The 24343-nt window shown below is 45.2% G+C and overlaps 1 protein-coding gene across 1 annotated transcript in view; it reads right to left on the bottom strand.

Moving 5' to 3' along the window:
• Positions 1 to 24343, bottom strand: part of NECTIN1 (nectin cell adhesion molecule 1) — a 110982-nt gene that overhangs the window by 4026 nt on the left and 82613 nt on the right. The window contains 6 exon segments of the mRNA XM_030221688.1: positions 1547 to 1567; positions 1570 to 1697; positions 2947 to 3001; positions 3004 to 3048; positions 14724 to 15026; positions 16167 to 16517. Coding sequence (XP_030077548.1) covers positions 1547 to 1567; positions 1570 to 1697; positions 2947 to 3001; positions 3004 to 3048; positions 14724 to 15026; positions 16167 to 16517 — 903 coding nt within the window.

Raw genomic sequence — 24343 nt, forward strand, 5'->3', positions numbered from 1 at the left:
TTTGTAGACACAGGGCTGACCCTATCATTGAGTAACTGTGTTTTCAACTTCTACTGACCTTATGCAAATGAGACCCCCTGCGATCATTCTCTACGCAGGGTCCTGCATCCCTCTCAGGCCGCCCCTGCGCAGACACTGTTGCACAGACCTCTCTCTATGGTTAGAAGTGGCATGTTTTCAATTCTCTGCATCTAATTTGTACCAGTCCTATCCTGGGATGCCCGCACTACCACAACACAAGAGGGCACCAGCAGCTCACACTTCTAAGACGGATTTCAATTAGATCTATTTGAGTGGGCCTGAGTAAACTGTGCAGCATCAATAAAGTCTGCAGGTGTGCAAGAAACATTCAGCACATCGGACAGGGAATACACAGTCCTGGTCAAATCAATGAAGGAAAATAGCGACAGAATGAGAGAAATGGCAGGGTAAAACTGAGCAGGAAGATGAAAAGTCAAATGAGAAAAGATAGAGAGGAAGCTAGAACTGTGTGTTTAAACAATGCTTAAAGGAAAAAGAAAAATAGCAACACTGGAAATAAACCTTCAAACGCTGGAAGATTTAGACAGGAAAGGACAGGTATCTTAGCAATGACCATGGTGCCAGAAGTAATGCCCGGTTTCAGAAATAACATACACTCCTCCTTCCAGAAAAGGGCCATGTGTTCACACATTTATTGCTTTTGCTTTTCTTCTGAGAATGAGGAGGAGGAGCTGGCGGTCCCAAGAGAGCAAAGCAGGGGCAGACTGATCAATCGGGCAACTGGGCAGTGCCTGAGGGCCCAGTGCAGTTGGGGGACCCAGTACCTCCTCTCCACATTGTCCGATATCTCTCTCTCCTCTGTCCTGGGTCTATGCACTCCCCTTCTCTCATCCCCCCCCCCTCCTAATTTACCTCAAAAGTCCCTTTCTCCTACAGGGCCCTGGCTGTTTGCCACTGACCGGAACCTTCTCTTTGTGGTGGACCACCTCTTTCTGACCTAACTTTCTGCTTCTGCAACGGTGGCCTGCAGCAGAGAGATTCCAGTCAGTGACAGATAGCCTGGGCCCTGTACGGAGCAAGGAAAGGGACTTTTGAGGTAACGTGAAAGGAGGAGAGCCAGATCCAGGAACAGAGAGGAGAAGAGGGGGAGATGTTGGCCTCAGAAAGGGGGAGAAATGTTGGACGAGGGGAAGGGAGGGAGGGGGCAGAGATGGTGGAGCTACAGAGGGGGGCAGAGTTGGTGCATCGAGGGGGGGGGGGGAGAAAGAATGAGAGGGAGAGATTTTGCATCTGTAGGGGATGGGGGGAAAGATGTTGGATCTGGGGGGGGGGAGAGATTTGGGACCTGGGGCAGAGGAGGAGGGATATGGGACCCAGAGGCAGGGGGAGGGGCCAGGACTCTCATTGCTCGGGGACCCAGATTCCTGTCGGTCCACCCCCGGAGCAAAGCACAGAATTCACTGTATGGGTGTCCAGGAAATTTCTTGCCTATCATCCCCACACTCAGAGCGAAGGAGCACAAAGTGGACCCAAGCAGAACACATAGCACCTGAGCCCGTCTTACCTGTGACGTTCACTTCCACCAGGCAGATCTGGTGCCAATAGCATTCGTAGCATCACAGATGTAGGTTCCAGCCAGGCTGTAAGTCACGGGTCCTCTGAAGAAAAGGGTGCTGTTCTGTATCTCCACGTTCTCAGGCAATGACCCATTCAGCCTGAAGAAAAAGCAGGACATCCTGGGTCACAAATTAAAGACCAAGAAGGGAAACATATAAGGGGTCAATATTCAGCAGCCGGCGGTCAGCATGCTGCTGCTTAAATTAGATACCGAGTGCTGGGCCCTATCCAGGCACTGGTAATGAATAGTCCTAAAAGACAGTTGGGCAAGCGGTCCGCTAGTCCCAGTAAAATGGAAGATGAAGAATCAGACATGGTGGAAGATGAACTTACAAGTCTGTATTGTAGAGAGTAGGTAAAAGGATGCCGACACGGCGTGTTTCGCCTAGCAGGGCTGCTTCAGAGCCGGTAATACCTCAAGGAGTTATCCTCTCACTTTCCCCAAGGTAGGAGAACTAGGGTGCATATGCTTGTGAATGAGCAGAGAGCTTTCAGTTTGTCTGATGCTCTGTATACATCCTTGAGGTATTATATTGCTCCTGAAGCAGCCCTGCTGGGCGAAAACATGGCGTGTCAGGCATCCTTTACCTGCTCTCTACAATACAGACTTGTAAGTTCTTCTTCTACTACTCATGATGTATTGTAAGCCACTTTGAGCCTGCAAAGAGGTGGGTTAAGGTGGGATACAAATGCAACAAATAAATAAAATAAATACATAAATAAATCTTCCATTGTATCCGATTCTTCATCTTCCATTTTACTGGTCCTGAATAACCAGGTCTTTGGCAACGCCTGGAAACTCTCCAGGTATCAATATCAATTCATTGTTTATATACTGCTGTATCCCGTAAAAAAGCGTTCACTACGATTTACAACAAATCAACTGAATGCAGCATAAAATGTACAAGAACAACAATTACAACAAAAAAATCTCAATCATCAAATACGAGTTTTCAATTTTCTCCTACATACAATATAGGAAGATTCAAGATGCACCAGAACAGGGTGTGGTATGGCTGATATAATTCTTGACTCCGCTCCTGAACCACTTGGCACAAACCAGATAGTACAACCCCCCTTTTTAATGCTCCTAAATGTAAAAGTTTGGTGAAATTTTGAGTATTATGCACTCACCCCTAATACATTTCAAAGAGGCCAATATCTCTCACTGTTAGGAGTACAAATCCTTTGAATATCGGGCCCCTAGAGTGTAATCAACAGACGGGCTGTACGCATTCATATTTCAGGAAGATTAGTGACATGTCCTGCGCTCACCAGGAGGACAGTATTTGCTTTGTCCAAGAGAGGGGCCAGAGGGTGTGAGAATAATTACCTCTGCAGGAATACTTGGTAGCAGGAGGGTTGGCATCAGAGATGCACACCAGTTTCACATCCACTCGTTCAAATACCAGTTGCCATCAAAACCTTCAATTGTAACTTCAGGCTGATCTGTGGAGAACGGAGGAAAAGGGGTTGGGTCAAAAGAGTGAAGCAGGAATGAGAAAAAAAGGAATACTGAGGCTGAAATCTAGGGAAATAATATTGTTAAGGAGAGTGATTTTCCTTGAAGGCCCGTGAAGGGTCACGCTGTTCTCATTGTCACCTCTGCTAAAAGCATCCCAGAACTCACATCTCTGTCCTCTCAATGTCTGGTAATGAAAGGGAAGGGAAATGGACTTGATATACCGCCTTTCTGAGGTTTTTGCAACTACAGTTCAAAGTGGTTTACATATATTCAGGTACTTATTTTGTACCAGGGGCAATGGAGGGTTAAGTGACTGCCCAGAGTCACAAGGAGCTGCAGTGGGAACTGAACTCAGTCCACTGCACTAACCACGTAGGCTACTCCTCAGACAATCCCTTCCTTGTACAGCCTTCAAGCATAAGATATAAGTGAAGGCAAGCAAATGTTTCAGGCTAGTCCCTCTGTGCACAGTGTGAGATCTTCAGCAAGTCATTTCACTTAGTTCAAATCTTTTAGGAGGGGAAATTTTCAAACACCCATAGGACACAGCTGGTTTAAAGGCTGCACTTTACACAAATTTTCAGACACCTAACCATGTTGCTTCCCTCTTGCAATTCACTAGCACAAAGTACACACAGTAAAAGTGCAATTCTATTAATGCGGTGTCCCCCTGCTATGCGTAAATGTGGAGAAAATGAGCATTTACACACGTAAATGCACTAAGTGCTATACAGTGCATATCAGTGAGGGGTGTGCATGGCAGACATAGGCAGGCCACAGGTGAAAAGCATGGGCAGGATATGGGCAGTGCTCCCACGAATACACGTCAATATTCGAAGTGATTTAACTGGTCAAAAACAGCTCCTGGCTGATTAAAATCACCTGTTCTGGGCTAGCTACTAATTTTCAGCATCACTTAACCAGTTATTGCTGCTGAAAATAATCGGTTAGTGCCAAACTGAAAACCGGCTATTTGGGGGGGGGGGGGGGGGGGGGGGGAAGGGGGCATTCCAGGGGTGGAGCCGTTACTTGGCTGATTAAGGGCTGATATTTAGCAATAAATTGGTCAGGTAAACTGCATAAATAGGCCACATAAAAGTCCTATGTTTGGGCCTCTTTTATCAATCCCGGTGTGGTAATGCCGAAAAAAACTCCGTGACGAAGACATCGTTGAAACGGAAATTTCTGTAGGACGTGACTAATCTCAGGACATCTCATCGGAGAATTCTGAAAGAACTTTACACTCAGATAAGTTGGTTCCTGACCTTTTATTTTTCCAGGGCACTTGCAAGATTATGTACTTGTGACCTATTTAGGTTCAATAGTGAGCCATTTGGGTTGTTTTTTTTTTGTGTTCAGAGGAGTTTACTCCTTTTAGGACTTTTGCCAAAGTGGGTATTGTAAAAAAAACCTTTTTGATCATTATTATTTTTCACACTTAAGTTTGTAGTGGTGCATTCACAGAGAAAATTGGGGAAACACACGGAAGAGAGTATAAAATGATGTATAGAGCCTGGTAGTGAGCCGCATCTACTACTACTATTTAGCATTTCTATAGCGCTACAAGGCGTACGCAGCGCTGCACAAACATAGAAGAAAGACAGTCCCTGCTCAAAGAGCTTACAATCTAATAGACAAAAAATAAAGTAAGCAAATCAAATCAATTAATGTGTATAGGAAGGAGGAGAGGAGGGTAGGTGGAGGCGAGTGGTTACAAGTGGTTACGAGTCAAAAGCAATGTTAAAGAGGTGGGCTTTCAGTCTAGATTTAAAGGTGGCCAAGAATCTGTGGCTAGCCTCACTGAAAATCGGCTTGGTTGTTCAATACAGCCTACACTGAACACTCTGTGTACCCCTTTATAAATTATAAATTTCTCTAAACACAATAACTAGTGTTGGTGGGAGTAGCCAATAATGCCATATGCAAAATACATCAACTCCCACCGCTTTATGTAAAAGGGGAAGTTTTCAAAAGGCCACTAGATGTGGCTAAACATATAACGTTGAAAATTTAAGGGGCTAAAAAAGCCTCAAGGTGCTTAGGATCATTACGATCTTACAAGCATCCGCCGATCAGTGCTGCCAGGTGGGCGGTTTTCCGCGACCCGCCACGGGAAATTTTTGCCCGCGGCGGGTTGCGGTTTTTGGGCTTCTTTTTTCTTTTGGGCAGTTTTCAGGGCGGATTTTTTCAGCCGCGGGGGCGGGGTTAGTGACGTTTTGGGCGGGGTTAGTTATGTTCTGGGCGGGGCCGATGACGGGGGGGCGGGGCACGATGATGAGGGAGGCGGGGCCGGCGGGGGCGGGGCCGGTGACGGGGGAGGCGGGGGCCGATGACGGCGGGGGCGGGGTTGATGACGGCAGGGGGGCGGGGTGAGGATGACGCGGGGGTGGGGGTGTCAGGGGGGGTTGATTTTGGGCGGGTTTTGGGCTGGATTTAGGCTGGTTTGGGGTGGAAAAAAATTTTCCACCTGGCAACCTTGCCGTCGATCGAGTGATCAGTCAACAGGATCGACGGATGCTTTGTTAAGTCGTCATGATCCTAAACACTTTGAGGCTTTTTTTACCCCCTTAAATTTCAATGTTATATGTTAGCCACATCTAGTGGCCCTTTTGAAAACTCCCCTTTTTACATAAAGTGGTGGGAGTTGATGTATTTTGTATAACATTATAATTTCACATTGCTTATTTATTGAGCGGTTTCCCGTTTTTGGCACGTGCCCCTAGATCCCCCTTGTTTGGTTAATTTCTGTATAGGATTGACTCTTTGTCTAGGAAAAAAACTCCGTTGGCATTGGCTGCGCGGAAAAAGGCCCTCTTTGCTGTAACCTATAACCGGGTTAAGTGCTGAATACCGCACTTAATCAGTTATGTGTTAGCTGCCTCTGGAAATTCAATGCTGGTCCCAGGACATGGCATGGCATTGAATTTCTGGGTTTAACGCTGGTGCGCCATCAGCAGAATATCGGACGTGTAACTTCACGTGCTTTTGCTGCATGTAAGTGGCTGCCGTTACGTCAAATCTATGGCTGCTGTAACTGCGAGTGTGCAAATGTTAGGCAGACCAATACCAGCTTATTTTAGTATTCTGGGTGCTCAGGTGCCAAGTATTAATATCATCTTTATTTGATATACTGCTAATGAAATAATATCTAAGTGGCATCCACTGTAAAACTAAATTCTAAGAAGAGAAAATAAACACCAGGCAAGACAGCCATGATAGGAAGCCTAGGTTGCAAAAACAAATTCAAAATTTATCTAAGCCTGTAAGGTCAGGACAACTACAAATAATAACTAAGACACATTCAGCAGCGATAGACATTCCACTCATAGAATAAAAGAAACATTTTACATCCGTTAGAACGTTAAATTAAAGTATTATGTTTTGAATGAGGTTTTGAATTTCTGGAACGACAACTTAAGGAGGATATCCAAGGGTAGGTTGTTTCAGAGCAGGAATTCCTAGTAACATCTAAACAGATGGGTGATATGAAGGGACTAGCATTAAATTTAAGAACAATTTAAGAAGGCATACCCTACCGATCCAACCTAAATGCCTAGCCTCAGCAACATGACCAAACTAAGCACGTAATGATCATACACAACTCTTCCGTTCTACGATTCCCTATTGTGGTTGTGCCACATGTACTTTATCTTACCACGACATCACCTTGTATTTGTTGACACCGGAGCCTGCAAGGGCCTCTCCGGTACTATGTAAGCCACATTGAGCCTGCAAATAGGTGGGAAAATGTGGGATAAAAATGTGGGGTACAAATAAAAATTCTGACTGGAGGAGCATAGAGCCCTGGAGGAAAGACAAGGGATTAGATGGCTGAAAAAGAATGGGGGATGGCCAGAGTAGAATACTTGATAGGCAATGGTACTAATTTTAAAAAGGATATGCTAAGAAATGGGCATCTTGTGCACTATTGGGGCAGCTAACTGAAGGTACCCTGTAAGTGAATAAATTAGGCAGCAGTTATGCACATAAATGATTAGAATACTGGCATATAGGCACTCTCCCCCGGATTCTATAAATGCTGCTCAAAATTGTGCATGCCCATTTAGGTATGCGCACAATTTGCATGTGCAATTTGCATAATGAGCCAATTAGTGCCTATAATTGCATTCTAACAATTATTTCAGTTAATTGTGAACAATTTGCATTTGCATGCACATCTTGCTCAGCACTATTCTATAAAGATGCACATGTAAATCTTTTAGCATGCAAATGAAAAGGGGGCGTGGCTATGGGAGGAGCATGGGAGGGTCATAGCGCTCACTAAAGATGCGTGCAGTATTATAGAATTTGGGGGATCTGCGCTTAATTTATGTGCAAGGATTTACACAAGGTTTCAGGTGGTGTAAATTCTTGTTCCAAAAGTTGCGCATGGATCCCAGCGCTATTCTATAAACGCCACCCAGCTCAAAGCACCATTTGTAGAATAGCGCTCTGTTCTCATTTTTTTTCCCGGCACTCTAATTGGGTGCCATTTACGGAATCTAGTCCCATGTGTACATCCCATAAATCCGCCTAAGTGATATTCTATAAACATACACATATCTTATATAGCGCATATTTGACAGGTAGGTGTACACACTAGCAGAGTTTGAGCAGAACGTGGGTGGGATTCACACTTAACATGCACAACCTATAGAATACTATATGTTACATATGTATCTCTGGTATTTAGGGGCGAGCTCCATGGCTGACATAAGTGCTTGTCTCTAATTTATACACGCTGTTACACCAGTGGCATATTTATTCAAGGTGCATGTGTTGCATGCACAACTCCTGTCAGATCCTCCCGCCTCTCCCCCTACCCATGCCTTAAAATCATCTCTGCTTCTTTCTTCAACAGGGCAGTGGCACTCATAGGCCACCTGAGGCCTGCATCTGGACTTTCTCTTTGAACTTTCCTGCCCCTTCTGATGCAACTTCCTGTTTTGTAAAGAGCGGGATGGTTCAGAGAGAAAGTCCTGGTGCAGGCCGCAGACTGCCTATGAGTGCTGCTACCCGGGTGAAGACTGGAGCGGAAGTGATTTTAAGGTACCAGCGGAGCATGGGGACCACGTGTTACACTAATATTTTATAGAGGAAAGCAGGCACCTAATTTTCTTTATAGAATCGGTACCTAAAAATAGGGCAGAACAGGGGCCTGCTAGGAGTCTATCCCATAAAAGAAGGTGGATGCCTATGTAGGCCTCTACTTTTCTTCATAAAATAGTACCTTCTTACCATAGGCGTCCTATTATGAGATTACCCTCTACTTGTGTCCATGTTCTTTGCTCCTGCTAATTGTGTGGGGGGAGAGGAAAATGGAACAGTCCAAATTACATGTGCACATCTGAAAATCAGATGTGTGCTCACTGTTTTTTAAAAATGTATTTTAGTATTGTTTCACAGCTTTCCAATGGCAGTTCAAGGTGAGTTATGTTCAGGTACACTAGCAGCCTTATTTTCGAATGTGATGGGCGCCCATATTTCGACCCAAATCGGGAGATGGGCGCCTTTCTCCGGTGGGCGCCCAAATCGGTATAATCGAAAGCTGATTTTGGGCGCCTTCAACTGCAATCTGTTGCGGGAACGAACAAAGTTGATGGGGGTGTCTTGGAGGCGTGGTGAAGGCAGGACTGGGGCGTGTTTATAGGCCAAGCAGAGATGGGCGCCCTCGGCCGATAATGGAAAAAAGAAAAGCGTTTTTAGCGAGAAGTTGGGTCACTTTTTCTGGACCTTTTTTTCTCACGAACAAGCCCCCCAAAAGTGTCCCAACTGCCCAGATGATCACCGGAGGGAATCGGGGATGACCTCCCCTGACTCCCCCAATGGTCACTAACCCCCTCCCACCAAAAAAAAAAGAACTTTAAAAACTTTTTTTGCCAGCCTGTATGCCAGCCTCAAATGTCATATACCCAGCTCCATCACAGCAGTATGCAGGTCCCTGGAGCAGTTGTTAGTGGGTGCAGTGGACTTCAGCCAGGTGGACCCAGGCCCATCCCCCCCTACCTGTTACACGTGGTGGTAAATGGGAGCCCTCCAAACTGCCCCCAAAACCCACTATACCCACATCTAGGTGCCCCCTTCAGCCATAAGGGCTATGGTAATGGTGTAGAGTTGTGGGGAGTGGGTTTTGGGGGGGGGGATTTGAGGGGCTCAGCACCCAAAGGAAGGGAGCTATGGACTTGGGAGGTATTTTACTTTTTATTTTATATTGTTACAAGTGCCCCCTAGGGTGCCCGGTTGGTGTCCTGGCATGTGAGGGGGACCACTGCACTACGAATCCTGGCCCTTCCCATGACCCAATGCCTTGGATTTGTTCGTTTTTGAGCTGGGCGCCTTCGGTTTCCATTATCGCTGAAAAATGAAACCGCCCAGCTCAAATCTGCACACATCCGATGCATTTGCCCGGCACAAACCGTATTATCGAAAAAAAAGATGGGTGGCCAATTTTTTTTCGAAAATACGGTCTGTCCCGCCCCTTCACGTACCCGTTCTCGGACATAGACGCCCATGGAGATGGGCGTTTGTATTCGATTATGCCCCTTCAGGTATTCCCTGTTCCCATAGGTCTTATAGTCTGAGTTTGTATCTGAGGAAATTGAGGGTTAAGTGACTTGCCCAAGATCCCAAGGAGCAGCAGTGGAATTTGAAGCCTTCTCTCTCTGGTTCATGGCTTGCTGTTCTAACTTATACAAGCTCACGGGATGACAGCTTTTTAAAAGTGTCACTAAAAATGTGCACACACTGTAGAACTCTTCTTTTTCAGGAGGGTAATAGTCAGTCAGACCATTTTATCCAGGCACATGCCTTTTAATATCATCCTTTCAATCTCCAGTTTGTGAGGTCTCTGCAGGCACCAAATTCCAGGATTGTTTTCAAAGCCATTTGCCAGGCGAAATTTGCCTGTCTGAAAATCACTCTCATCTGCCTGGCTAACAGTACTCACTGGTACTTTTAATGGGGTTGAAAGGAACCATTCCTGAGGGTGTGTACTGTTTTGGATAATGGAGAACAGTGAACATACACGTACATGTTCTATGGAAGTCAGTGCAAGATAGACAGGCCCTAGCCCCCCTATGCACACATATACTTTATTCTAGTTAATTTTCAAAATGAAACAGCCCAGCCACCCCCTCAAAAAGTAGCTAGAAAGTGTAAAGCGTACAGAGGTTTTGCACCTACACAGCCCATTGAAAACTGCCTCTAGTATCATTGGCAGTGATTGATGTATCCTAGATAACTATAAATAATTTGGGGACGCTTTTCATTTGCCCGTAGTCTTCAATACTAATTAGTTACAAGGAGGCCGATACTCGGCGTGAGTAGGCTCCTAACTCTGAGGTGCATTTTGAATAAGACACTGAAGTAGGAATTGGGATGTCAAGCTCGTTGGGACATTCAAAATTCCATCAGTATTTTACAAAAGATTCTGCCAAACGTAGAGCCTTTTGTAAAATACGCAGAAGGATGCTGGTAAATACATGTACAGGGGAAACAACAATTTTTATGAAACAGGAAGTGACATCAGGCAGCAGTTTCTGTGTATACGTTTTGGCTTTTATAGGTGGAAGTGACTGTTTTGCAACCTTCACATACAGGTACTGGCACTTACACGCTCAGTCACTTGATCTCAGAAAGCTGCTTATTAAGTGGTGGCAATTAACATTGGAAGCCACCAAAGGTCTTTTATACAAGAATTGAGGCCTAAATAAAAACCCTACGGTTAAGGACATTTGATCTCCGTGGCTGAAAGAAGAATTTTTAAAAATTCTATGTATACCTTTGAGCTGGTGCAAAACTGGGACAGGAAAATGTATTCACATTGTAAAAAGGGAAATACATGTATACATTTTTGGCCTACCCAAACCATGCCCAGAACATGGCCCTCAATTTTTCTGTGCCCCAACTAGTTCCACGTTATTTACACAAGCAGCCAGCTGAGATGTGTAAATGACACTTAAAAGTGAAATCTTTAGGCTCCTAAATTGGCCTCTTTGGAAAATTCCCTAGTGCTGCATTCCTAAATTTATGCTTCTAAAAAAAACATAGTAACATAGTAGATGATGGCAGAAAAAGACCTGCACGGTCCACCCAGTCTGCCCAACAAGATAAACTCACGTGTCATTTTTTGTGTATACCTTACCTTGATTTGTACCTGTCTTTTCCAGGGCACAGACCGTATAAGTCTGCCCTGCACTAGCCCCACCTCCCAACCACCTGCCCCGCCACCTGGCTTCTTAATTTCAGAGCCTAAAAAGCGGACGGCAAAAGGGGCTGATTTAGAGTGAGGAAAAAAGTTAAGAGCTCAGCACTGATTTTCAGCACAAGGCTGGCAATTCAATAAATCTTCAGGTGTCCCAATGTCACAGACTGACAGCCTATTCTGTAATGGCATCTGGGCACCCAGGCATAGATATTAAAAGCCATTAAATGCTTGCAACTCATTCAGTCCACAGCTGTTAAATTACTACATCGGGCTTACTGCTTCGATCACATCACACCCCTTCTCAGTCTTGAACACTGCCTCCCAGTCTTCTCTCATATCCAATACAAATTACTTCTAATCAGGGGCATAGCCAGCCTTCCGTGGGGGAGGGGTCCAGAGCCCGGGGGAGGGGGCACATTTTAGCCCTCCCCCGGCGCCCCCCCCCCCCGCCGACATTGCCGCCCCCCCCTCCCGCCGCGAACCCGCCGCCGCTGCAGCCTACCTTTACTTTTGCTGGCGGGGGATCCCACTCCCCGCCAGCCGACGTCTTCTTCTCAGTCGCTTCCTGCTCTTCAATTTGTTTGCTGACGTCCTGCACGTTGTACGTGCAGGACGTCAGACTCAGAGAACAGAACTGTACTCTGAGTCTGACGTCCTGCACGTTCAGGACATCAGCAAACAAATTGAAGAGCAGGAAGGACTGAGAAGACGTCGGCTGGCGGGGAGTGGGATCCCCTGCCAGCAAAAGTAAAGGTAGGCGGCGGCGGGGGCGGGTTCGCCGGGAGGGGGGTCCGGGGGTGAATCTGCGGGGGCCCCGGCCCCCTCAGGCCCCACATAGCTACGCCACTGCTTCTAATAGTCTTCAAATATTGGTCTCCTACCTCTCTTGCGTACCTAAATAGGCTCTTGATCCCTTACTCCCCTGCACACATCCTTGAGTGGAAGAGTAGCCTAGTGGTTAGTACAGCAAACTTTGATCCTGGGGATCTGGCTTCAAATCCCACTGCAGCTCCTTGTGACTCTGGGAAAGTCACTTAACTCTCCATTGCCCCAGGTACAAATAAGCACCTGTATATACTATGTAAACCGCTCTGAATGTAGTTGCAAAAACCACAGAAAGGCAGTATATCAAGTCCCATTAACAAGATTCCATGCACAATCTCAAAGAGTAGCAACATTCCATGTAGAACCCCAAAGAACAGCAAGATTCCAGAATCTCAAAGAGATTCTATATGGAATGTTGCTACTATTTGAGATTCTATACAGAATGTTGCTAGTGGAGGAGTAGCCTAGTGGTTAGTGCAACGGACTTTGATTCTGGGGAACTGGGTTCAATTCCTGCTGCAGCTCCTTGTGACTCTGGGAAGTCACTTAACTCTCCATTGCCCCAGGTAAAAATTATGTAGTTGCAAAAAACACAGAAAGGTGGCATATCAAGTCCCTTTCCCTCTGTTCTGCTTCTGATCACTTGCTCTGTGCTTCCACTCCCTTGGTTCTGCATCTCCCTTCCTCTCTCAGAACACCTATGACCCTGCACCAGTGGCGTAACCAGCCCAGTAGCAGCACATGTATGATGTGGCTAGCAGGGATCCCCAAGCCCCACCAGCTGAAAAACTGCCAACAACTGACCCTCCTGCATACCTTGTAAATAGCAGATCTTCACCTGCAGTGAGCAGCGACTGATACATACTGCTCACACAAGCCCCACAGCCTTCCCTCTGATGTATTCCCACCCATAGGAGCCAACTTTTTTAAATTATTGGGGGTGCTAAGCCTAATGGAAATAATCCCTCCCTGGACACATGCAAGGAATTTGCTCAATATTGGGGGTGCTCAAGCACCCACAGCAGCCACAGAGTCGGCTCCTATGTTCCCACCTATGTGGAAACAGGAAGTTGCATCAGAGGGAAGGCTGTGGGGCTAACATGAGCAGTGTGTATTAGTTGCGTCTCACTACTGGTGAAAATCTGCTATTTAAACGTATGCGGGGGAGGGGGGAATGTTTGAGAGACCAAATGACATGCAGACGAGAGACGGAGAAACCAAATCACTTGTGGGACAGGGTGGAGTTCTTCTGCCCACCCATCTTGGGCCCAGGCCCACTCAAAATTGGGTGTCTGGCTAGGCCCCTGCCCTGCACGCTTTCAAAGTCCTGCTTAAGACCTTCCTTTTCACCTCAGCCTTTGATTCCTTCTCTCTCCTTTCTCCCCTATCTCCTTGCCTCTCCCCACTCTCCCTCTGTCTTGATTTTCCTTCCCCCCTCCCCCCCCACCGACATCAGCTATTTTTGATTTGTGTTGTAAAACCACTCTGTCTAGGCTTAATTTACAGTATATGAAAAGCCTGAAATAAATAAATAAAATTTAAATGGCCAGGAGAGACCACAACCCAAAAGGGGGCATGGCCAGGGTGACCTATCCCTTTCATCTGTACACCCAGGGACGTATATTCACCCCAACTGAGCCCCTCAGAGTTAGCTGGGTTAAGTCCTTAGTTCCTTCCCCAGATCCCTCCATATCATCTGGGCTTATGACATGTTGCAGTAACTGAGGAGTGTTCTGGTGTGTCAGAGCAGTCGGAGTAAGGTGTGAGGAATGATCTGATGAGAGAACCTGGGAAAAATATTTACTCATGTTCTGCCTCCCAAGTGTTTACAGACAGTATTAAAGGACCCACAGCAACAGGGATTATTTGTACAATATAACCACATCCCTCTCACTGCACATCTTCCTCCCTCTCACCAGTTTATTTATCTCTCTCCTTCAATCTCTTCTCCTCTCTCTCTCTTACCCCAGTCTTTTTTCTCTCTGTATATGCCTCTTCCCCTCACTCTCCCTCTGACTTCTCTTTATCAACCTTCCTCTCTTCTATTTCCAGTAAAGATAGAATTACATAAAGGACAAGGAAAAAAACTGGTGTGACATATCCAAGGTTTAAAAGAAGCATAATATTGAGTGGGGCGGGGGTGGGGGGAGAGAGTTATACCTTAAAACCATCCTTTGGTTTTTAACCTGCCTTTGCTTTTCTCAATCTCCCTGTTTGGCTCCCTCCTTTTTTTTTTTTTTTTTTGACCCGACACTTTCTTTCGGTTTCCGACACTTTCTTTCGGTTTCTTTGCCCTTCCAGTTCACTCAGAACCAGGTCCGGGATCTGGCATCAGGCCCCTCCCCTGCCCGTTTTATATTCCGGTGACAGTCTTCACCCTAAATCTGTTCACATTCCACAGTGATTGTGTCTCCCTCGCCCCCATGGGTGGCTTGTGCAGCGCCTGCCAACCCAGAGAGCAGAAATTATGAGCCGGAAACTGAACTCAGGTTTGACCACATAGAATTGGCAGCACTGGGCTAGCCCTGCTTCCTCTTTCTGATGCTCTGGGGGGGTGGGGGAGAGGATTATTCCCCTTCTGCCTCACATATTCAGAGTAGAAACACATCTCTTTCCCAGTTCCCTTACATTGCACATCCAGGACGGTGGTGTTTGTGAAGCGATCAAGCTGATAGTTGACTACACAGGTGAGCTCCTGGCCATGGGCCTCTCGGTTTGGGTTCAGGAAATACCGGCTAATTACTGTCACTGTTCCATTGCTGTTCTTATTCTCTTCAAACTCTGTTTCCCCTTTCAGCTTGGTATCCCACGTAATAGTACTTGGGGGTTTTCCACTGGCTGAGATGCAAGTTGCCACATTTACTTTCTTTGTTTTTCCAGGAGTAACTATGAGGGGACTCGATGGCCCTTCCATTTTATTGGTGGGCTTTGCTGTAAGAAAAAGACAAAGACAAGAGAGTGATGAATATTGCAAGAAAGCAATTAGAGGAAGCAACTGAGTTCATATCTAAGTGCTCTCTAAGCCCTGCATCAGCAACCTTGAACCCTAAAACAGAGAGAGGGCACGGGTATTTAGTTACAGATCTATATCCTATATTATCTAAAAGCCTAAGCGGGTTACGCTGACTATGACCAGCAAAGGGGTATGAGACTTGGTAAGGGAATACACTCACCCTGCAGTGATTGCATTGCCCCACAAGGTTATATACCCACCTGATATGGGGGCATATCAATCAGCACGATCAGGATAAATGGTACTTTCAGAAAGCATGATTAGGATAAGAGGCACACCCACCCACCACAGGAAGAATACCAGATAACACACCCACTAAGCACAGAAAGAGTAATGGATACTACACCCACGCACCACGGTCAGATTACTGGATATTACACCCACTCACCACAGTCAGATTAATGGCTATTATACCCACAGTGCGCAGTCAGATTACTGGATATTACACCCACCCGGCACAGTCAGATTAAATGATATTACACCCACCTGGCAAGTCAGATTACAGGATATTACATTCACCCACCACAGTAAAATTAATGGATACTACACCTACCTACCATGGTCAGATTACTGGATATTACACCCACTCACCACAGGAAGAGTACCAGATAACACACCCACTAAGCACAGAAAGATTAATGGATACTACACCTACCTACCATGGTCATATTACTGGATAGTACACTTACAAGGCACAGTCAGAATAATGGATATTGCACCCACCCACCACAGTCATCAAATATTACACCCATCCACCATAGTCAGATTAATGGATATTATACCCACCCACTACAGTCGGGTTAATGGATACTACACCCATCCACCATGGTCAGATTACTGGATATTACATCTACCTGGCACAGTTATATTAATGGATATTACACCCACCTAGCACGGTCAGATTAATGGATATTATACCCACCCACTACAGTCAGGTTAATGGATACTACACCCATCCACCATGGTCAGATTACTGGATATTACATCTACCTGGCACAGTCATATTAATGGATATTACACCCACCTAGCACAGTCAGATTAATGGACATTATACTCACCTAGCACAGTCAGATTCAGTTGACTTTCCCGGTTACCCTGGGGAAATGTTGCAAATTCACATATGTATACACCCTCATCCTGGAGCTGGATCTGTGACAGCTGAATGGTGCCATCACTGAAGGATGGGTTTTGGAACCCCACACGATCCTTATAGGGAGGCAGGATGGAGAAACCCATGGTAGGATTAAAGATGGCCACATTTTGCTTGGAGCCATTTGTGACTTTCTGCCATGTGACCTGTGTGATTTGGACATTGGGGTGGGGATTTGTAAAGCTACAGTGTAGAAGCACATCTGAACCAACAAAACCCGAAACTGTGTCATTCACCTGGACCAGCTGAGCCTGCAGACCTAGGAAACAGAGAAATAATAGGTTAATCCAGGAAGAGAGGATGAGAAAAGACTAAGAGTTGAAAAAGGGAGTCCATTGTTTCTAATTCAAAACTCATTACCCCATACTCCCTTAGATATTTAAATACCTTCACATAATCATTAGAAACTTCCTCCAAACACATACTCACACATCCTAACCTACTCTCACCTACCCTTACAAATCCAAATACATGCTCTGTCCCCTACCATCATACATGTAAATACACCTCCCCTCCCCCCCCCCCCCCCCCCCCCGCACAACACACTTATCTTCATTTATACACTCATTTATCAACATAAGTACATAAATATTGCCATACTGGGACAGACCAAAGGTCCATCAAGCCCAGCATCCTGTTTCCAACAGTGGCCAATCCAGGTCACAAATACCTGGCAAGATCCCAAAACAGTACAATACATTTTATGCTGCTTATTCTAGAAATAAGCAGTGGATTTTCCCTAAGTCCATTTTAATAATGGTCTATGGACTTTTCCTTTAGGAAGCCATCCAATCCTTTTTTTAAACCCCACTAAGCTAACCGCTTTTACTACATTCTCTGGCAAAGAATTCCAGAGTTTAATTACATGTTGAGTACCCTCATATACTTTCCTTTACCTATTTTCCTACATCCAAATAACATTTTTTCAACTACCTCCAAACTCCCAAATACACCCTCCCACTGCTACACTCTGCTACCCTTTTCTTCATCTACCCTCATACTGAAACACACCCTCCTTCGCCTACCTTCCTACAGCCAAATACACACACCCTCATCTGCCCTCATAAACTTCAACATATTCATAATCTCCTAGGCAGATAATGCAATATACTTTGATTAATATACACATTGTTATACACCTTTAATAAACACACAAGACAGTATAGGATCCAATGCATAGAAACTTGAGTACCTCAATGCACACAAATACCAGACTTTATTCTTATGTTCTTAATAGATGCACTTTCAGCTATACACCCAAGTTTCTATAGGCCCTTGCATAAATCTCTTTCACCCACTATAAAATGCCCAGCAGAGTTATTCACTGAGATGATATTAGGGAAACAGAGAAATTATACTCTGTACCTATGTTTTGGTCTTGCTTTGTGTAAGGTTGAACTTTTATCCTCGGTCGGAATCTCTAGTATTAAAGTAGTAATTTTTAGCAGTGAGAACCAAAGAGAGGTGTCGTGCCCTTGTAGGTGAGTCTCTTCCAGGTCCTGGGAGAAAACATACCCAGCGCTCTGTCCTCAGTTTCTCTCTGCTTGCTACTGTCTCTGTGTCACAAGTGTGTTTGTAGATACTACATTTATAATTATAGAGTTTTTTGTATTTAAAATATAATAAAAACAGAGGACTGGAAAATCCAGTTCCGTATGGCTCCACTCCTCAGGACGAACTGTGGTGACAGAAACTGGGAGGGGGAGAGTGAAAGAGTGAGAAAATCAAGAAGGGAAGAAACATTTCACATTTAATATACAAAAAAAAAAAAGAATTAGCTGAGTGGTTTACATTGCAAAATATTTGGGGAATGAAAAGAGAGTAAAGAAACAAAAGGGGCCCTAAAATTATCAGTAATATTTTATACAAAGAAATTATTCAAGATATTAGAAACTAAACATAAATAAAATTACTCTAAAACACATTTGGAGGGGAGGGAGGAAGTGAAAAGGAGTGAAGCTCTGTTATCAGGAGTTGTAGAACAGAGAATGGGAAAAGAATGTTGAAGTAAAGAATCGGGTTTGGGAAGGGAAAGCCTTGGGAAAGAGATAAAGTCTTGAATGTAGCCTTGAATTTTAGAAAAGAACGTTCTAAGAGCAAGTCAGGGAGTATAAAATTCCGTAGAGAGGGGGCGGGCAACAACTGCGAAGCAGGAGGTAGGAGAGGGATGTGAAGGGATTTGAAGATGGGAGGGCACTGCAAGAAACATGGGGGAAGGAAAGGAGAGGTGGGGAAAAAAAAAAAGAGTGATGGAAAAAGAGGATGAAGCCAGGACAGAAATTATCTGCCATCTTTTGCACACAGGAGACAGACCTGCCAATCTCTCTGGTGCCACTTCTTTCTCAATGCTGGAGAATCTCTTAACTATCCAACCGCAGTCACCGTCTATATCCAAGGAAAGACCATGTTAATCATTACCACGGAGTCCAATTATAGTCCTATAGGCTCTTAATGCTTTCAGTAACAGGCAGTTGTAACCACTGTCTCTCTACCCTGTGCCACACCTTCAATGTACAATGCAAAGGAAGACTAAAAAAAAACAACACAGACAAGAGCTGGGGTGTTGGGAGACAGAATGTGTTCTCATTATGAAGGGAGAGGTGCTTAGAGATACAGCATATTCTCCTTTTAAAAGGCAGCAATACAGAGACGCAAGAGATAACTGATGTGCTGGGTTGATACTCTATAATATAGGCAGCCATGACCATTCCCCTTGCCCTGCCATTCCTGTCTCCTGCCTTTCTTGTCTGCCTCAACAGGGGGACGGATATCTCCACCAAATGAGGATTAACTAGCCACACAGTTTCTCGGTTTCACATTAGGCCGCAGCTTTACTGATGCATCAACATTTATTAACAACTTAGTACCCGAGCCATCTGGTACTTTTATCAACCATCATGTAGGCCCACCATGCGATACAGCAAGGTCGTCATCATTGTGGGGTAGGAGCCGACTCTGTGGGTGCTACGGATGCTTGAGAAAGCAGGGCACCCCTCTCTCAGTCAATCTCAGTCTCTAGTCCATCCTGTTCCTTTCTGGCTTGGTTATCCCTGCCGCTGTTCTGGGGTGGGTAGGCTGGGATGCTGAAATGCTCTCACAAAGGGGGTTCATGTCCCGTGGGGGCTACTTATGACTGCTGCAGTCCACTCCCGTCAGACTCCTGGGTCCTGGCATGCTGTGATGACGTCACTAGACTCCTTGAAGCTCCCGTGATAGCTGGGAGACACACATGCACATGGGTGGGTGCAGGGTAGGGTTACCATATGGATCCAGAAAAAGGAGGACACATTGATCCAGTCCAGGTTTTGCTTCCATTGAAAGCAATGGAAGTAAAACCCAGACTGGCTCAATCTGTAAAGGAGCAATGGAAGCGAAGAAATATAATATACACATTGTGGACTGGCTTGGTTAACTCCTTTTTCTGGAGCCATATGGTAACCCTAGTGCAGAGCAAGGTGGCATGTGCACCAAGGCCCTCTGCCTCCCCATTCTCATTATAAAGGGCAGTAGCACAGAGGCTATGCTGGAGTGTTAAGACTCAGAACATGTCCTCATTATAAAGAGAATACGAACATAAGAATTGCTGTACGGGAAAAGACCAAAGGTCCATCTAACCCAGTATCCTGTTTCTAACGGTGGCCAATCCAGATCATAAGTAAAAAGGGTCACAGATTTGATATACCACATTCTGTGGAACAATCAGTACATTCAGGTATTTTCTCTGTCCCTAATAGGCTCATAATCTTTTGTACCTGGGCCAGTGGAGGGTTAAGTGACTTGCCCAGGGTCATAAGGACTCACTGTGGGAAATGAACCCAATTCCTTAGGTTCTCAACCCACTGCCTTAACCATTAGACAAAAAGCTGCACAGATACCCTAGGAGTACGTTGGAACACTGCATGTGTATCTAGTATCCCACTATATTTAAAACCAGGGGCGCATTCATTTATTTGGGGGGGGGGGGGGGGAGGCAGGGGTGGACTAGGAGGGCCACTAATTTCCTCTAATCTGTACCCCCCCCCCCCCACCGCATTTACAAAGTACCTTTGCTGGTGGGGATGCCCAAGCCCCGTCAACCGAAGAGGTCTGCTGCCTGAGTCCTCTCTTCAGCTGCCTCTTAGCAGCACAGAGGTCAGTGATGTCTTGTGATTCAGCCACTGACACCAGCAACTCCTGAGCATGCTCAGTTCAGTCGCTGAACTGAGCACATGCGCGCGCGAGAGAGAGATCCAGCCTCATTCACATCCCAGAGGCCCCTGTGTAAAATAGATTGATGCCTGGAAAAATGGGGTCAGAGAATCCTACACAGCAAGAAAAAAAATCAGTACATAGAAGGATCAAATCCTCTGTACTTTCATCAGTTATCTGAAGCAAAAGAAATATATGTGTGAGTAATTACAACTCAGTCCTGGTTCTGTGAAGTGGAGAAATGATTCACATGCACGTAGGAGCTGATTTTCAGACACAGCTGTGATAGCTGGCGGTAAGGTCAAAGACCCAAAATGGACGAGCAGCAATTTTGATTTTGCCGCAAGTCCATTTTTGGCAAAAATAAAAGGCCCTTTTTTACAGGCACACTAAAAAATGGATCGGCGTGTGCCTAAAACCAACGCCTACACTATCGCAATCCATTTTTCAGCGCGCCTCAGTAAAAGGACCCCTTATTCTCTAATCCTCTCTTAATAAATTCCTCATATTCTTTTTTTTAAATCCAGCTGTTCTCTGCTGCTCCTTGTTCTTCCAGCTGACTCAGAACCAGGCTGAGATCTGACACTGGGCCTTCATTCACACCATCCAGGGAATGTTCTCCTCTTTTACATCCCATCTTCCACACTCTACCTGGACCACTGTGGCAACAGTCCTGGGTCAGATGTAACCTGGCTCCCTTTGGAACCTGACAACCCTCAGCCTCTAATGTCCAGAGGTATCACCTCGCACATTGGCCACAGCGCTTCCCTTGTCCTAGGGCTCTGAATGGTGTCTGTGCAGCATTCCTAGCCCTGGCACACATTATGTAGAACTTCCAAACCACACCAGGAGCTGAACCAGAAACTGTCTGCATGAAAATACACTGCACTTGGTATCTGAGTCACAGGGCCAGCCTCAATGCCTAAGCTAACCTTCTATTTGCTTTTTTGATTCCTGCTGAGGTAGATTTATCTGCACTCAGGCTGGGGGGATATTTCAAAGGGTCGATTGTTAATCATAGCGGATAATTTTAGAAACAAGCATATAGAGTAGTGCTTTATGGGGATAATTCTGTAAGGAGCCATCTAAAGTTAGGCAGCAAGTATGCCAGCAAATGCCAGTACTTGAGTCACTTACATGCATTACATGAACGCATGCATGTATAAATAACAATACGAACATAAGAACAGCCATAATGGGTCAGACCAATGGTCCACCTAGCCCAGTATCCTGCTTCCAACAGGGGCCAATCCAAGTCACAAGGATCTGGCAGAATCCCAAAGAGTAGCAAGGTTCCATGCTAATGACCCCAGAGATAAACAGTGGCTTTTCCCATGTCTATCTCAATAGTAGACTATGAACTTTTCCTCCAGGAACTTGTCCAAACCTTTCTTAAACCCAGATAAACTAACTGTTGCTTACCAATGTGGAAACTCAAACGCGTAAAACCATTCTTCCCGAGGGAAATATTTCGTAACCTGGTACATTCCATTGTATTAAGCCACGCAGATTACTGTAATGGAATCTATGCGGGATGCAAGTATCAAATCATAAAGAAACTTCAGACCGCCCAAAATACAGCAGCCAGGCTTATATTTGTAAAAACACGTTTTGACAGCGCCAAACCACTCAGAGAAAAATTGCACTGGCTACTAATCAAAGAACGCATCACTTTGAACATCTGCACGACTGTTCACAAAATTATTTACGGTGAGGCACCGGGATACATGACAGACCTCATCGACCTGCCAACCAGAAACACCACAAAATCTGCACGATCATATCTAAACCTCCACTACCCAAGCAGCAAAGGACTCAAATACAAAGCCACCTATGCAACCAGCTTTTCCTACCTAAGCGCACAACTATGGAACGCATTGCCAAAAGCAGTAAAAACTATGCTCGACCACCTAAATTTTCGGAAAGCACTAAAGACAGACCTGTTCAGAAGAGAATACCCCACTGACTCAACATAAAAATACTGGTCACTTGTGACACAACACAACCAAAGACTGCAACGGACATTACCTGACTCTTCTTCCCCCTTTCCCTCTCTAAGTTCCCCCCAACTGTTTCCTACCATACATATACCTCATTATACCACAATATCACTTTGTATCCATTCATACTATGTATTTGTTCAAACCGTAATCGGCTAACACCGTTAACGGTTATATGTAAGCCACATTGAGCCTGCAAAAGGTGGGAAAATGTGGGATACAAATGTAACAAATAATAACAATAATAATAATAAAATAATAATAATAATAATAATTGAGTGAAAAAATATTTTTGTTTATTTGTTTTAAAAGTATTACCATGTAACGTCACTGAGTGTCCCCTAGTCTTTCTACTCTTTGAAAGAATAGACTATTGATTTACATTTACCCATTCTACAGGGTGAGGCAAAAAAAGGTAACCTCCTGGAGTTTTTGCTGTTTTCTCAGCAGCCGCTTGAAATTTCAAAGTGAAATTTTACAGCTTTATTTGTTGTTACTATCTATGATTATGTGCTGAGTAGAATGAGATTATCTTTAACCACAGCAAAGTTACAGACTTTTTACGACAACCACCCAGCGATTTTTTTGCGCATTCAAAAATGTTTGCACTGTAAAACTACCATTATTTGATTAAAAAAAACCCCACAAAAACAGGGTACCAGCTTAGTGTTAATGATGTCACAGTGCTGCATACTTTTCCGCTCAAAAACCTGATGGGAAGACTTGTTCGAGCGGATACAAGGCTTGTTGTTGTTTTGCTGCTTTCATACATTTTTTATGTGCTACTTTTAGACTGACCCCTGATGCAGGCGCAGTGCCGCCAAAACACGGCCCGTGCTGGGTTCTTGAATAAAACACATTTGTTTGGTCTGGTCATGGAAGCTCTTTGTGCTGTTTTGTACTTTGTACTTTGACTCTCCCCGCTGTACACTCATTGAAATTTAAAGCAGTTGCTGAGAAAATGTCAAAAAAATTATAGGGGGTTACTTTTTTTTGCCTCACCCTGTACTCCACCCAGGATTTTGTAGACCTTTATCATATCCTCCCTCAGCTGTCTATTCTCTAAGCTGAAGAGCCCTAACCTCTTAAACCTTTCCTCGTATGAGAGGACTTCTATGTCTTTAATCATTTTGGTCGCCCTTCTTTGAACCTTTTCTATTTCTGCTATTCTATAAACACATGCATACTGTATTTTTGATAGCGCATATTTTGCAGGTGGGTGGAGTGCGCGGGGCACGTGGAGGGGCATAATCGAATGGGGGCGCCCATCTCTAAGGGCGGCCATCTTTCGTTTTGATAATATGGTCGGGGCCGGCCAAATCTCAACATTTAGGTCAACCTTAGAGATGGTCGACCTAAATGTTGAGATCGCCGGACTTAGAGATGGCCGGCCTTGATTTTCGCCGATAATGGAAACCGAGGCCGGCCATCTCAAAACCGGCCAAATCCAAGCCATTTGGTCGTGGGAGGAGCCAGCATTTGTAGTGCACTGGTCCCCCTCACATGCCAGGACACCAACCAGGCACCCTAGGGGGCACTGCAGTGGACTTCATTAATTGCTTCCAGGTACATAGCTCCCTTCCCTTGGGTGCTGAGCCCCCCAAAACCCACTCCCCACAACTGTATACCACTACCATAGCCCTTACCGGTGAAGGGGGGCACCTAGATGTGGGTACAGTGGGTTTCGGGTGGGTTTTGGAGGGCTCACATTTACCACCACAAGTGTAACAGGTGGGGGGGGGGGGGATGGGCCTGGGTCTGCCTACCTGAAGTGCACTGCATCCACTAAAACTGCTCCAGGGACCTGCATACTGCTGTCATGGAGCTGGGTATGACATTTCAGGCTGGCATAGAGGCTGGAAAAAATGTTTTTAATTTTTTTTTTAGGGTGGTAAGG

The sequence above is a fragment of the Microcaecilia unicolor genome, chromosome 12, assembly GCF_901765095.1.
Source record: "Microcaecilia unicolor chromosome 12, aMicUni1.1, whole genome shotgun sequence".
NCBI lineage: Eukaryota > Metazoa > Chordata > Amphibia > Gymnophiona > Siphonopidae > Microcaecilia > Microcaecilia unicolor.